Raw genomic sequence first — 15718 nt, 5'->3', positions numbered from 1 at the left:
GGTGGGCGTGGAAGGGGTGTTAGTTGCCTTCCATTCACTTTCGACTATTAAAAAGGGCACAAGCAAATCCAGTTTCCCATTGAATGAGCCCTTTTCGAAGTTTCTATGACAACTTCTTCGATACGAAGTGCCCTGCTCTAAAGGAAAAAATAATAATAAATAATACATTGTGCCAACATTGTTCTTATATGCCCTCAGGGCATAACTTAAAACCCTTGCCCAAGGGTTGCGGGGGAGTTTCCTCCTTCAAAAAATATTTTCTATGTGGAAATCAACTACGATGAACAAAATGGATATCACAAAATTTTGTTGGTAGGTGGTGGGGGTAATGATGGGCTTGGGTGGGGGGGCTAGTTGCCCTCCAATCACTTTTGACTATTAAAAAGGGCACTAGCCACTCCAATTTCCAATCGAATGAGGACTTTTCGAAGTTTTTACGCTCCTTCGATACGAAGTGTCCGGGTATGGAGAAAAAAAAATAATACTATGTGCCAACATCGTTCTGCCTATGATACTACCAAGGTAAGTGAAGCTGTCCACCTGATCAATCTTTTCGTTACCCGACGTCACCTTTTCATCTTGACTTTTCATGCTATGTTTGCTTAATAATGTTGAATTTGTTATCAAGTATGTCTGTTAGTTGATTTTGTCATTTACTTATTTCCTTCCATTTTTGTCTATGTTTTGTAGCTTGACGGGTTCTTGATAAATTCATTCGTCAATGTATACTTGTTTCAAACATTTTCACGCTGCTCGAATAACTTTTTTGTATTGTTAACCAAGGCATTCTTGCGGTAATATATAAAACATCTTTTTCTGTTCAGTGCTTTAGTTTCCTCTCTATTGTTCACTTTTATAATTTTCTACTATTTTTTCTCATATTAATTTTATTTATTCTTTTTCACAATATCATTCTTTTTTATGGCTAAGAACTTTTTTTGTACCATATTTTCTTCATATGAATTATTCTCACGTTATTATCTATTATTTTATTATTATTTTGAAATTCGACCTCTGAATTGTTGATCAAGCCATCTTTTAGAAAATAGATACAATTTCTAACCTTTTTCACTGCTTCATTTTCTACTATTTTAACATTTTCAACATTTTGTTTTGTTTTTTTTAGTTTCTTTGAAAAAAAAATTCTCATCAATATATTTATTTTCTTCTTTTCACTACTTTTTACATTGTTTGTCTTTTTAGACTATATATATATATATGTGTCTTACGTTATCCGCTCTTCCACCAAAAATTTAATTTTTCCTCTGTGCTCGAATAATTTTGTGTGATATCCATCTAGCCATTCTTAGAGAATATATATTTTTTTTCTATTTTCACTGCCTAATTTTCTAATCTATATACTTCTGTATTCTCGCTTCTATTTTTTCTTTTTACACACGTTTTTGCCATTTTTTCTTTGTGCTCTTTGATCACTTTTTATTGGAACTAGACTGAGCCGTCTATATCAGTTAAAATATTCTAATGAACGTTTGCTTCTTAGTCGTAGTCCAAGGCAAAACTTCTTCTTGTGAAGTGGTCCACAAACCGCAAAAGTTCCGATTCTATGATCAGTTTTTTTTTTCATGTACGCTTTAATTAAGTATGCCTTTGCTGTTATTTTTTATGCTTTTGTAGTTTTAATTCTCATGTTTCCTCGAAAATCTTTTCTTCTTTATTGCTTCCTTTTTGTCTTTTATCTTCATTTCTTTACTTCTTTTTTGTAATTTAGATTATTCTATTTATTTTTGGATTCTTATTGAGTTTTTTTTAATTTTCAATCTTTTTTTTGTTCTTAATTCTATTTATTCAATACTACAATAATTTCATAAATAGATTTAAGCACTAGAAATCCCAAGAAGCATAGTTTGCATTCAATCTTTTGTCAGGTTAACTTTTGTTTTTAATCTATTATACCGAAAAAAAATATTAGAAAGGAAAAATGCTATTCGTGATCCTGTATAGTTTTCATTCTTTGATTTTATTCTTTTTTTACTATCTCTGCTTTAATATTTAAAATTTAAGTTAATCTATCTAGTTTTGTCTCATATTAATTTTCCTCTTCTTTTTTAGTTTTATTATGTCAAAAGTATTTCTGAAAATACAAGTCCTGCATCACTGTTCCCCGATTGTAAAAAGAAGAGCTTTGAGCTGCACTTTAAACAGCGGTATGGTATCCATATTACAGATCGAAAGCAAAATATGTTGGAAGCAGAATGTGTCCATTCGGGTCTTAGCTTGTTAAAAACAAGGTAATGCTCCTATAGTGGCAGTTTCAGGCGTGTTGGAGACGAACCTTCCCCCCTGCCTTGGCTGTACTTTAATTTTGCGTAGTTTTCATTTACATTTTATGAATATGTCAATCTACTAGGGAGTGCCCCCCCCCCCTTGGGATGGATCTGCTTTATTTCTCAGTAGTTTTCAGTTATATTTATGTGACGATCCACGATATTCACGCATACGAGTCTGTTGAGCGTAAAAAACTGGGTGTAAAATTCTTCGTACCCAAAATAAATATTAAAATTCTAGCTACCGAATATAGTATGTATGATAATATTAATGATAAAATGGTGTTGCAAAGCATTTAAACCATATACGAAAAATTGCTACGTATAACCCTTTAATTGAAAGCAAAACATATATAAACAAAAGCAATAAATATCAAATAAAGCCTGTTAATGAAATTATACCGGGAATAAACAAAAAAAGCAATGTTGTTTTTTGAAATTTTTTTTTATTTTTTTTTATTATATATTATATTATATATTTATATATATTAGGTTTTATTATTATTTATATATTATTATATATAATGGTTTTATTATTAATGAATTGCCTCAAAGCAACAAAATGACTAGGCGTTACAAGTCTTCGTTTTCTGTTCTGTCATTTTTCTAGGCTCTACACGTTTAAGATTCATCTCACAAAATTAGCCAGGAACTGCAACTTTCTTGGTCACTCGTATTAGAGGAACTACTGGTTTTCTAAGTGTCAGTTAGACACTGCCACTTACTTAGCAAGATTTATCCTGGAATTAGGATTTTTGAATTTTGGTAAAATATCCTTCAGAATTTTTGAAAATCCAAGATTTCTAGGAATTTCTTACTGAATTTTGTTCTACCTGAACTGAATTTATTGCTGCCCTTAGCAATAATAGGGATTTGGGGACAAATTACCACCGTACAAAACCAGTATAGGAGTTGAAATTCTTTCTAAAGATTTGTGACATCATTCTTTGACAGTTAACAGACTGATCTTCAACTTTACTCATGACGTCTTTCAATAATAGAACTTCTAAAAACCACCGAAAATTGAAGGTAAAATATGCGATATTTCACATTCCACCCATTTTAAAAGTCTGAAATACCCATCCTTACATATTGGTATTAGCTTTAAAACGATAATCAGTAGAAGCAGTGCAAAGCGCTCCTTACAAAAGGTTAATAAGTGGAAACAGTTCAAAGCGCTCCTTTGAAAGGATAATAAGTAGAAGTAGTGCAAAGTGCTCATTACAAAGGATAAAGAGTAGAAACAATGCAAAGCGATCCTTAAAAAGGATAATAAGTAGAAGCAGTGCAAAGCGCTCCTTAAAATTGATAATAAGTAGAAGCAGTGCAAAATGCTCCTTAAAAAGGATAATAAATAGAAGCGGTTCAAAGCGCTACTTTGAGAGGATAATAAGTAGAAGCAGTGTAGAGCGCTCCTTTAAAAGGATAATAAGTAGAAGCATTGCAAAGCGCTCCTTAAAAAGGATAATAAGTAGAAGCAGTAGTTTAAGGAGCAAAGCGCTCCTTAAAAAGGATAATAAGTAAAAGCAGTTCAAAGCGCTACCTAAAAAGGATAATAAGTAGCAGCAGTGCAAAGCGCTCCTTAAACGGGATAATAAGTAGAAGTAGTGCAAAGGGCTACTTAAAAAGGATAATGAGTAGAAACAGTGCAAAGCGATCGTTCAAAAGGATAATAAGTAGAAGCCGTGTAAAGCGCTCCTTTAAAAGAATAATAAGTAGAAGCAGTGCAAAGCGCTCCTTAAAAAGGATAATAAGTAGAAGCAGTAGTTTAAAGAGCAAAGCGCTCCTTAAAAAGGATAATAAGTAGAAGAAGTGCAAAGCGCTCCTTAAAAGGGATAATAAGTAGAAGTGGTGCAAAGGGCTACTTAAAAAGGATAATAAGTAGAAGTAGTGCAAAGTGCTACTTACAAAGGATAATGAGTAGAAATAGTGCAAAGCGATCCTTAAAAAAGGATAATAAGTAGAAGCAGTGCAAAGTGCCCCTTAAAAAGGATAATAAGTAGCAGCAGTGCAAAGCACTTCTTAAAAAGGAAAATAAGTAAATGCAGTGCAAAGCGCTCTTTAAAATTGATAATAAGTTGAACAGTGCAAAGCGCTCCTTAAAAAGGATAATAAGTAGGAGCAGTCCAAAGCGCTCCTTAAAAAGGATAATAAGTAGAAGCAGTTATTTAAGGAGCAAAGTGCTCCTTAGAAAGGATAATAAGTAGAAGCAGTGCAAAGCGCTCCTTAAAAGGATAATAAGTAGAAGCAGTGCAAAGCGCTCCTTAAAAAGGATAAGTAGTAGAAGCAGTTTACAGCGCTCCTTAAAAAGGATAATAAACAACAAAAGCACGACAATAAGGAAATTTATTTGCAAGACAGTGAAGATAATTTGAATGAATATTTCGGCCCTATGTCCAAGGGCCGTCCTCAGCAAGACAAAAATATATAAAAGAAAAAAGACTCACAACAACATGTGACCAATAAAACCAAAAATTAAAATATTTTCAAAGCATTTCCAGCATCCGTACTTCAGTGAAGTTCAACCGGGACTGATAAAAACTCTTATCAGTAAAAACTATTAAATAGTATCTGAACAACTATTAGAAAATAAAATAAAAGAAAATTATCATTTAATTGAAGCTTCAACAACAGGTGAAGTTTTACTGACCTTGGTTAAACTCTGTAACAAGTACTCAATGTATTTCCAATTCCGTAATTTTTTTATCAGCAAATTAATGGTTTAGCGATGGGCGCGCCCCTCTCCGGATTACTGACGAATATTTATGTGGGACATATTGAAAATCGGGCATTGGATTCGTATTTCTTGAAACATATTTTTTGGGGACGTTACATGGATGACGTAATTTCACTCTGGAACTATGGGGAAAATGAACTTAAGGGTTTTTTAGACCACCTTAATAAACACACTAGAAATTTACAGTCTACTTTAGAAATCGAAATCGCAAATAAAATTCCATTCCTAGAAGTGTTAATTATTCGTAGCTTCGATAAACTCAGTTTTACTATTCATAGAAAACCAGCACAAAATAATAGATCTTTGCATTTTAAATCAATTCACCCCCCACAGGTTAAAAGAGCTGTCGTAATATCCCTCGTCGATCGTGCCCTAAACATTTGTTCTGATTCCCACATCACAGCAGAACTAAACTTTATCAGGGACATACTTTTTGGAAATGGGTATCGTATTTTATTTATTAATAGTGTAATTGAATGTAGACTGAAAAGACACTCCCGTAAAATTAATGATAGTTTACCATGTGAGATTTCTGACAAGCCCTTAAACATGATTTACCTCCCCTACATCCCAAAAATCACTACAAATCTTAAAAAAGTTTGCACAAAAAATAATCTGTATGTAGTATTTAGAATCATAAATTTTCTAAATTCTGGTAAAGATAAAACCCCAGTTACTCGCCAAAGAGGGGTCTATCAAATACCATGCGATTGTTGCAAATGTTATGTTGGTAGCAGAGCGAAGCGCTCTTTAAACAGGATAATAAGTAGAAGCAGTGCAAAGCGCTACTTAAAAAGGATAATAAGTAGAAGTAGTTTAAAGCGCTCCTTAAAAAGGATAATAAGTAGAGGCAGTGCAAAGCGGTCCATAGAAAGGATAATAAGTAGAAGCAGTGCAAAGCGCTCAGTTTTTTCTGTCCAATCCCGTCTTTTTTTTGCTCGGCAAATCATCGGCAGCGCAATAGCGCTGCCCAAGTATAGAACGATGTTGGCACAGTGTATTATTTATTTATTTCTTTGTTTTTTTTTCTTTTAGACCAGGGCACTTCGTATCGAAGGAGTTGTCGTAGAAACTTGGAAAAGGGCTCATTTGATTGGAAATTGGAAGGGCTTGTGCCCTTTTTAATGCTCGAAAGTGATTGGAATGCAACTAACACTCCTTCCACGCCCATCATTTCCCCAAACACATCCAATCAAATTTTGAGACAGCCATTTTGTTCAACGTAGTTGAAAGATCCGGAAATTATGTCTTTGAGGAAGACACTTCCCCCACAGCCCTCAGGGCAGGGATGGTAAGCTATGCCCTGGGGGCATATAAGGTTCTTATAGAAAGTGTCGTAGAAACCTCTCACGCCCACCATTTCCCCAAACACATCCAATCGCAATTTTGAGATAGCCATTGTGTCCAACTTAGTTGAAAGTTCTGGATATTATGTCTCTGAGGATGATAAGCCCCCCACAGCCGTCAGGGCAAGTGTTGTAAATTATGCCCTAGGGGCATATAAGGTTTTTATAGAAAGCGTTGTCGTAGAAACTTCGAAAAGGGCTCATTCAATTGGAAATTGAGAGGGCTAGTGCCCTTTTCAATAGTAGGATGTGATTGGAGGAAAACTAACTCCCCTCTCACGCCTAAAATTTTCCCAAACACATCAAATCAAAATTGTGAGGTAGCAATTTTGTTCAACGTAGTTGAAAGTTACGGAAATTATGTCTTTGAGGATGAAAATTCCCCACAGCCCTCAGGGCAAGGTTTGTAAGTTATGCCCTGGGGGTATATAAGGTTCTTATAGAAAGCGTTGTCGTAGAAACTTCAAAAACGGTTCGTTCGATTGGAAATTGAAAGGGCTAGTGCCCTTTTTAATAGTCGAAAGTGATCAGAGGGCAACTAACCCCCCTCTCACGCCCACCATTTCCCCAAACACATCCAATCAAAATTTTGAAATAGGCATTTTGTTCAACATAGCCATTTTGTTCAGGTTCTTGAAATTAGGTCTTTTAGGATGACAACCCCCCCCCCCCCCTCCCCACAGCCCTCAGGGCAAGGATTGTAAGTTATGCCCTGGAGGAATATAAGGTTTTTATAGAAAGCGTTGTCGTAGAAACTTCAAAAAGGGCTCATTCAGTTGGAAATTGAGAGGACTAGTGCCCTTTTCAATAGTAGGATGTCATTGGAGGAAAATTAACTCCCCTCTCACGCCTAAAATTTTCCCAAACACATCAAATCAAAATTGTGAGGTAGCCATTTTGTTCAACGTAGTTGAAAGTTACGGAAATTATATCTTTGAGGATGAAAATTCCCCACAGCCCTCAGGGCAAGGGTTATAAGTTATACCCTGGTGGTATATAAGGTTTTTATAGAAATCGTTGTCGTAGAGACTTCAAAAAGGGCTCCTTCGATTGGAAATTGAAAGGGCTAAAGTGCCCTTTTTAATAGTCGAAATTGATAAGAGGGCAACTAACCCCCCTCTCACGCCCACCATTTCCCCAAACACATCCAATCAAAATTTTGAGTAAGCCATTTTGTTCAACATAGCCATTTTGTTCAGGTTCTTGAAATTAGGTCTTTTAGGATGACAACCCCCCCCCCTCCCCACAGCCCTCAGGGCAAGGTTTATAAGTTATGCTCTGGGGGAATATAAGGTTTTTATAGAAAGCGTTGTCGTAGAAACTTCAAAAAGGGCTCATTCGGTTGGAAATTGGGCTAGTGCTCTTTTTTTAGTCGGAAGTGATTGGAGGGCAACTAAGCCCCCTCTCACGTCCACCATTTTCCCAAACACATCCAATCAAAGTTTTTAGATAGCCATTCTGTTTAACGTAGTTTAAAGGTGCAGAATTTATGTCTTTAAGAATGACAAACCCCCACAGTCCCCCATGGAATAGGTTGTAAGTTATGCCCAGGGGGCATATAAGGTTTTTGTAGAAAGTGTTGTCATAGAAACTTAAAAAAGGTCTCTTTCAATTGGGAACTGAGAGGGCTAGTGCCTTTATTAATAGTCAAAAGTGATCAGAGGGTGAATCCCCCTCCCCCCTGTATCCGTCAATTTCCCAAACACTTTCGATTCAACATTTTGATATAGCCATTTTGTTAAACGTAGTTAAGGGGTCCGAAAGTTATGTCTTTGAGTATGAAAACCCCCACAGCCCTCAGAGCTAAGGTTGTAAGTTATGCCCTGGGGGCATATAAGGTTTTTATACAAATTTTTGTCATATAAACTTCAAAAAGGGCTCATTTGAGTGGAAATTGAGAGGGCTATTGCCCTTTTTAATATTCGAAAGTAGTCGGAGGTAGGGTCCCCCCCCCACGCTCACCATTTCCCCAGACATTTCCGATCAACATCTTGACATAGCCATTTTGTTCAACGTAATTGAAAGGTCTGGAAATTATGTCTTTGAGGATGACCCCCCCCCCCATAGTCCTCAGGACAAGGGTAAGTTATGTCCTTAGGGCTTATAAAGGTTTTTATAGAAATTTTTGTCGTAGAAGCTTCAAAAAAGGCTCATTCAATTGGATATTGAGAGGACTTGTGCCTTTTTTGTTAGTCGAAAGTAATCAAAGGGCAAATAATCCCCCTTCTCCCCACACCCATCATTTCCCCAAACACTTCCAAGCAAAATTTTGAGATAACCATTTCGTTCTACGTATTTAAAAAAGTTTGGAAATTATATCTTTAAGGATAAAAATCTCCCCAGCCCTCAGGGCAAGGGCTGTGAGTTACGGCCTGGGGACATATAAGATTTTTATAGAAAGCGTAGTCATATGAACTTCAGAGGGGGCTCATTGGATTTGTAATCAGACGCTTTAGTGCACTTTTTAAGAGTCAAAGTGATCGGAGGGCAGAACGTATCTGATAGAATTTATGAGATAACGATTTTTTTTCAAAATTGTTAAAAGAACTTATAATAATGTCTCTAGGGACACAACCCCCCAGTACCCTGGGGATCGGGTTATAAGTTATTTTATGAGGACATATTAGGTTTTTATTGAATGGGAGGTAGTGTAAACGTCAGATGGGGCTTATTTGATTTGAAATTGGAAGTTATAGTACCCTTTTTAAGATTCAAAGTGACTTGAGAGCAAACAGCCCCCCCCCCTCCACGCTCAGTATTTGCCTTAACACCTCCAATCAAAATTTGGAGATAGCAATTTTATTCATTGTAGTGGAAGACTTCGGAAAATTATGTCTGTGAGTAAGTCAATCCACCCCCCTACAGCTCTCAGGGAAAGGGTTGTAAATTATGCCCTTGGGGCATATAAGGTTCTTTTAAAAAGGGTGGTTGTATATACTTTAGAGGGGAATCATTGGATTGGTAATCATAAGTTCTAGTGTCCTTTTTAAGATTAGAAGTGATCGGAGCGCAGCTACCCCCCCCCGCCCCCACACACACACGCAAACAACCGTGTCGTGTTTTCCTGAGATGTATCCAATAGATATTTTGAGACAGTTCTTTTATTCAAAATAGTCCAAATATCACATAACAAGGCTTTTGAGGCTGATACAAACCACCAGAGTATGAGGGCGAGGGTTGTAATTTATGACCCTTGGGCATTTAAGGTTCTTATGGGAGGGATGGTTTTACAAGCTTTAGAGGTGGCTCATTTGGTTGAAATTGGAAGTTCTAGTTTCCTTTTAAGAGTCAATAATGATGGAGGTCAAGTAGCACCCCACTCAACTACCCCTCTTTTCGCCAAATGCATCTGATTGAAATTGTGCGATGGCACGTTTGTTTAAAATAGTCCAAAGAACATATAACAATGCTTCCAGGGTTGGCGCAACCTCCTAGAGCCCTTGGGCAAGGGCTTTAAGTTATGCCCTTGGGGCATATAAGGTTGATATCGAATGTGTGCCCGTGTTAAATTCAGATGGGTCTCATTTGATTTTAAATTGGAAGTTATAGTGCCCTTTTTAAGAGTCAAAGTGATTTGAGAGAAAGAGATAGAGCGATGCTCTATCAAAGCTAGTAATATCATTGGTATTTAAAGGGAGCTAATTTGATTGAAAATTAAAAGTTCTAGTGCCCACTTAAGAGTCAGAAATGATTGGAGGGCAATTAGCTCATAATTTTCCAGACACTTCTTCCAATCAAAATTTTAAGACAGCCATTTTTTCAGCATAACTGAATGGTCTTGTAACTATATCTCTAGGGTTATTGGGTAGGTCAACCCCCCCCCCCACAGTTATGTAATTTTCCCATTATGCTTAAAAAATAAATGTCGCTTTAAATTAGATAAAAAAAACACTGTTTGTATGCTGGCTGCTAATAAGACATCTCAGCAATATAGTAGTAGCAGTAGTAACAGCAGTATTAATAGCAGTAGTAGTATGCACATGTTACCTTTTGACCAGTTGAGCATTCCCCTGCTGATGTCCTGTTAGTTTTAGCTTGATACGGGAAGTCGTTTCGAATATTAATTTAAAAAATAAATTTCCTAAAAAGAATTTTTTTTAAAAAAAAGTAAAGGCCATTTTAAACTTAAGATCAGCAGCTGCAAATACCTGTTGAAATTCAAACTCAAAACGACCAGAAATTAAATAAACAATCATAGCAAAAAAATATACAAGTAATAATATAAATGAATTAATAAATCATAAAGCGAGCAATGTTTAAATTGAATATGTAAATCAGTCATTGGTGCTTTACTGAAAACAAATTTTATTACAACTATTTTCTTTTGTACTTACATTAAAATTACAGTAAATTTTTGAATTGATGAGCTATCAGCAATTAATATCATTATACATCAGATATTCAGTTTAATTTATTAGTTCTTTCTAAGATTGTTCAAGAAGAATATAATTTTACTACAAACAAGAGTTTGGGTACTACCCCCTTCCTTAATTGTAAAAACCTAAAGCCTACTGCGTCAATGGCGCTTCACTGAAAACGAATTATATTACAAATATTTTCTTCTCCCGTTCTTACAGCATTGAAAATGAAATGATTTTGAAATAAGGAATTTTTGAAAACTTTAAACTTTTTGCAATCAAAAACGGACAAATATTAATTAAATAAAACTTTTCAATAAGGCAGTTTTTTCAAAGGAAAGTAAAGGCCATTTTAAAAATAAGATAAACAGATACAAATACCTGTTAAAATTCAAACTCAAAACGACCAGAAACTATTAAAGAATAAATGAAACCCAAAACGTTAAAATATCCATCACTTCAAGATTTTATTTCACTGTGATTTCATTTTCAATGCTGTAAGAATTGGAGAAGAAAATATTTTTAATATAATTCATTTTCAGTGAAGTGCCAATGACGCAGTAGGCTCTAGGTTTTTACAATTAACGAAAGGGGTAGTATCCAAATTTTGTTTATAGTGAAACTATATTTGTCTTGACCAATCTTAGAAAGAACTAATAAATTAAACTGAATATCTGATGTATAATGATATTAATTTCTGAAAGCTCATCAATTCAAAAATTTACTGTAATTTTAATGTAAGTACAAAAGAAAATAGTTGTAATAAAATTCGTTTTCAGTAAAGCACCAATGACTGAATTACATATTCAATTTAAACATTGCTCGCTTTATGATTTATTAATTCATTTATATTAATAGTTGTATATTTTTTTGCTATGATTGTTTATTTAATTTCTGTTCGTTTTGGGTTTCATTTACTCTTTAATAGTAAGGATACTACCCCTTTCCTTAATTGTAAAAACCTAAAGCCTACTGCATCATTGGCGCTTCACTGAAAATGAATTATATTACAAATGTTTTCTTCTTCAATTCTTACAGCATTGAAAATAAAATCACAGTGAAATAAAATTTTGAAGTGATGGATCTTTTAACGTTTTGGGTTTCATTTATTCTTTAATAGTTTCTGGTCATTTTGAGTTTGAATTTTAACAGGTATTTGTATCTGTATATCTTATGTTTAAAATAGCCTTTACTTTTCTTTGAAAAACTTCTTTTTTGGAAAGTTTTATTTAATTAATTTTTGTTCGTTTTTGATTGCAAAAAGTTTAAAGTTTTCAAAAATTCCTTATTTCAAAATCAAACCTTTTTTTTAACATCAAATGTTTATCAAAGTATCAAAACTACTATCAAAGATACAATATCAAAACAAATAATAACAAAGTAAAGATAGCATCAAACTAAAAAAAGGTATCGAAGTAACAATAAGCAACTTGCATAACTTACAGCTCTTGCACTGTAAATCGAAGTTGCCACGTAAATCACTAAATTCAAGTATAAAAGTAAACAAAGTGTCAAAGTAACAATAATCAAGTTGCGTAACTCAGAGCCATTTCCCCAGGGTTGGGGGCGGCGGGTTCAACCCCCAGAACCTTTGTTATTTGGCCTTTGAAGTTTTTTGAACAAAATGGTAATCTCAAAATTTTGACTAGATACCCTTTGTGGGACGTGGGCTGATGACCTACTGTTCACTTACCACCCTTAAAAACGAACTGTATTTCAATTTCCGATCGAATGTGCCCCCTCCAAAGTAGATAAGACTACTCCTACCACAAAAACCTTATATTATAATAATAGGCAACTTATATAAGTTACAATCCTTGCCCCGGGGGCTATGGAGTATTTCTCGGCCCTTAATTATAGTAATTTGAATTTTAGACTATTTTGAACAAAATGGCTATTTCAAAATTTTGATAGGATAAATTTGGGGAAAGGCACAAGAGGGGGGGGGAGGTTAATGCTAAGTGGCGGATGGGTTTGGCTGTGCACAACCTTCCCGTGGTGGCTCTGTATTCACTAATCTTAATACACAACTAAAAAAACAATAAAATATCGAAACATTATTGCCTTTATGACCTTTAGTTTTCTATTGTCAAAAACTTGGTAACAGAAAAATTCAATTTAAAAAACGAAAGTAACTTTACACAAGAGATAACCATTCACAAGCAGTAAATCCAATTATTAAAGTAAACAAGTGTCGAAGTAGCAAACTTCCATTTGCGCTGCAAATGAAAAAGTATAAGGGGCTCGGGTTTAATGCTAAGGGGTGGGCGGGGCTGGCTGTGCACAACCTTTCCGTGGTGGCCCTATTTTCACTAATCTTAATACACAACTAAAAAACAATAAAACATCAAAACTTTATTGCCTTTATGACCTTTAGTTTTCTATTGTCTAAAACTTAGTGACAGAAAAAAATTTATTGCAAAAAACTAAAATAACTTTACATAAGAGATAACCACGCACAAGCAGTAGGCTATATAGAGCTGTCCTCCCATTTGTGCTCCAAATGCGAAGATAATAGGGGGTCGGATTTAATTCTAGGGGGTATGTCATTTGAGTCCCCTGTAAAGTTTATACGACCACCTCTTCCATAAAAACCTTATTTGCCTCCGCAGCATGAGTTACAGCCCTTCTCCCGGCCTCTGGGGGGGGGGGTACGTTGACCCCTAAGTTTTTGTTATCTGATCGTTGGACTACTTCAAACAAACTAGCAATCTCAAAAGTTTGATCAGACGCATTTGGAAAAAACGGCGTGTGTGTGTGGGGGGGGGCGTAGATGCCCTCCGATACCTTTTTACTCATAAGAAGGTAACTAGAACTTTCAATTTCAAATCAAATGAGCCACTTCCGAAGTTTATACGACCTCTCCTTGCATAAAAAACTTGTGTCGTGTTGGTTGAAACTAGTTGGTTGTGTCGACACTGGAGTTTTTGTTATATGATCTTTGAACTATTTTTAACAAAATGACTATCTCAAAATTTTTATTTGATGTATTTGGGAGAAAAAGGGCGTAGGGGAGGGGGGCTAGTTGCCCTCTAATCTCTTTTGACTCTGAAAAAATGAACTAGAACTTTCAATTTCCAATCAAATGAGCCCTCTTTGAAGTTTATACGATTATCCCTACTATAAGAACCAGATTTGCCCCCAGGGCATTGCCCCCGGGTCCTGGGGGGGGGGTTGTTTCGATCCTGGCGTTTTTGTTATATGATCTTTGAACTATTTTTAACAAAAAATCTATCTAAAATTTTTTATCTGATGCGTTTGGGGAAAAGAGGGTGTGGGGGAGGGGGGAGGATTAGTCGCCCTCCGATCTCTTTTGACTCTGAAAAAGCGAACTAGAAATTTTAAATTCCAATCAAAAGAGCTCTCTCTGAAGTTTTTACGAGTATCCCTTCTATAAGAAACATATTTGCCACCAGGGCATAACTTACAACGCCTACCTCCGGGCCCTGGGGGAGGTGTCGACCCCGGAGTTTTTGTTGTATGATCTTTGAACTATTTTTAACAAAATGGCTAGCTCAAAATTTTATCTGATGTATTGGGGGGGAAATGGGCGTGGGGGGGGCTAGCTGCCGTTTGATCACTTTTGACTCTTAAAAAGTGAAATAGAATTTTCAATTTCCAATCAAATGAGCCCTCTCTGAAGTTTATACGATTATTCCTTCCATAAGAACCTTACATGCCCCCCAGGGCATAACTTACAACTTCTGCCCCAGGGCCCTGGGCAGTTTTGTCGTCATCAGAGTTTTGTTATCTGACCTTTGAACTATTTTTAACAAAATGTCTATCTTAAAATTTTTATCTGATACATTTGGGGAAAGAGGGCGTGTGGGGGGGGATAGTTGCTCTCAGATCCCTTTCGACTTTGAAAAAGTGAATAAGCACTTTCGATTTTCAACAAAAGAACTCTCTCTGAGGTTTATACAAGCATCCTTTCCTTAAGAACCATATTTGCTCCCAGGGCATAACTTACAAGGCCTGCCCCCGGGCCCTGGGGGGTTTTGTCAACACCGGAGTTTTTGATACATGATCTTTGAACTATTTTTAACAAAATGCCTATCTAAAAATTTTTATCTGATGTATTCGAGGAAAAAAGGGCTTGGGGGGGGGGGGCTAGTTGCCCTCAGATCATTTTGACTCTTAAAAAGGGCACTTGAACTCCGTATTTCCAATCGAATGAGCCCCCTCTGAAGTTAATGCGACGACCCCTTCTTTATGAAGTGCCTCTGGAAAAAAATAATAATAAATAATAAAACATAGTAAATCACAATGACATATGCCATGATCTATGTCATGACATTGATAACTGTCAACATATATTTAGGGAATATCATTGAAAAGGTTAAGTGAACGATCCTTTGACCTTAAGGCGTATTTTGGATTTTGGTTCTAAAGGAGGCATGAATCCATGGTATTTTTCGCATGAATCCATTGTATTTTTCTGAGGAATTTTTAAGGAGCGCTTTGCAATGTTTCTACTTATTATCCTATTAATGAGCGCTTTTCACTGCTTCTACTTGTTATCCTTTTTAAGGAGCGCTTTGCCCTGCTTCTACTTATTATCCTTTTTAAGGAGAGCTTTGAACTTCTTCTTCCTATTATCAATTTTAAGGAGCGCTTTGCACTGCTTCTATTTATTATCCTTTTTCAGGAGCGCTTTGCACTGTTTCTACTTATTATCTTTTTTAAAGAGCGTTTTCCACTGCTTCTACTTATTATCATTTGTAAGGAGCACTTTGCACTGCTTTTACTTATTATCCTTTTTAAAGAGCGCTTTCCACTGCTTCTACATATTATCCTTTTTAATGAGCTCTTTGCACTGCTTCTACTTATTATCCCTTTTAAGGAGCGCTTTGCACGGCTTCAACTGATTATCCTTTTTAAGGAGTACTTTGCACTGCTTCTACTTATTATCTTTTTTAAGGAGCGCTTTGCACTGCTTCTACTTTTTATCATTTTTAAGGAGCGCTCCATACTGCTTCTACTCATTATCCC

The 15718-nt window shown here is 35.7% G+C and overlaps 1 protein-coding gene across 2 annotated transcripts in view; it reads left to right on the top strand.

Moving 5' to 3' along the window:
• Dcr-2 (Endoribonuclease Dcr-2) overlaps nucleotides 1-15718 on the top strand; it is a 247146-nt gene that overhangs the window by 172194 nt on the left and 59234 nt on the right. For both annotated transcript variants that reach the window (XM_089101646.1, XM_089101647.1), the window contains exon 16: nucleotides 2071-2249. In XM_089101646.1, the coding sequence (XP_088957772.1) occupies nucleotides 2071-2249 (179 nt within the window). The remainder of the gene's footprint in view (nucleotides 1-2070; nucleotides 2250-15718) is intronic.

Source organism: Artemia sp. Qi Xiang Cuo, chromosome 15, assembly GCF_049724085.1.
Source record: "Artemia sp. Qi Xiang Cuo chromosome 15, ASM4972408v1, whole genome shotgun sequence".
Taxonomy (NCBI): Eukaryota; Metazoa; Arthropoda; class Branchiopoda; order Anostraca; family Artemiidae; genus Artemia; species Artemia sp. Qi Xiang Cuo.
Note: the sequence above shows the minus strand (reverse complement) of the source record. Positions and strands in the feature narration are given on the sequence as shown.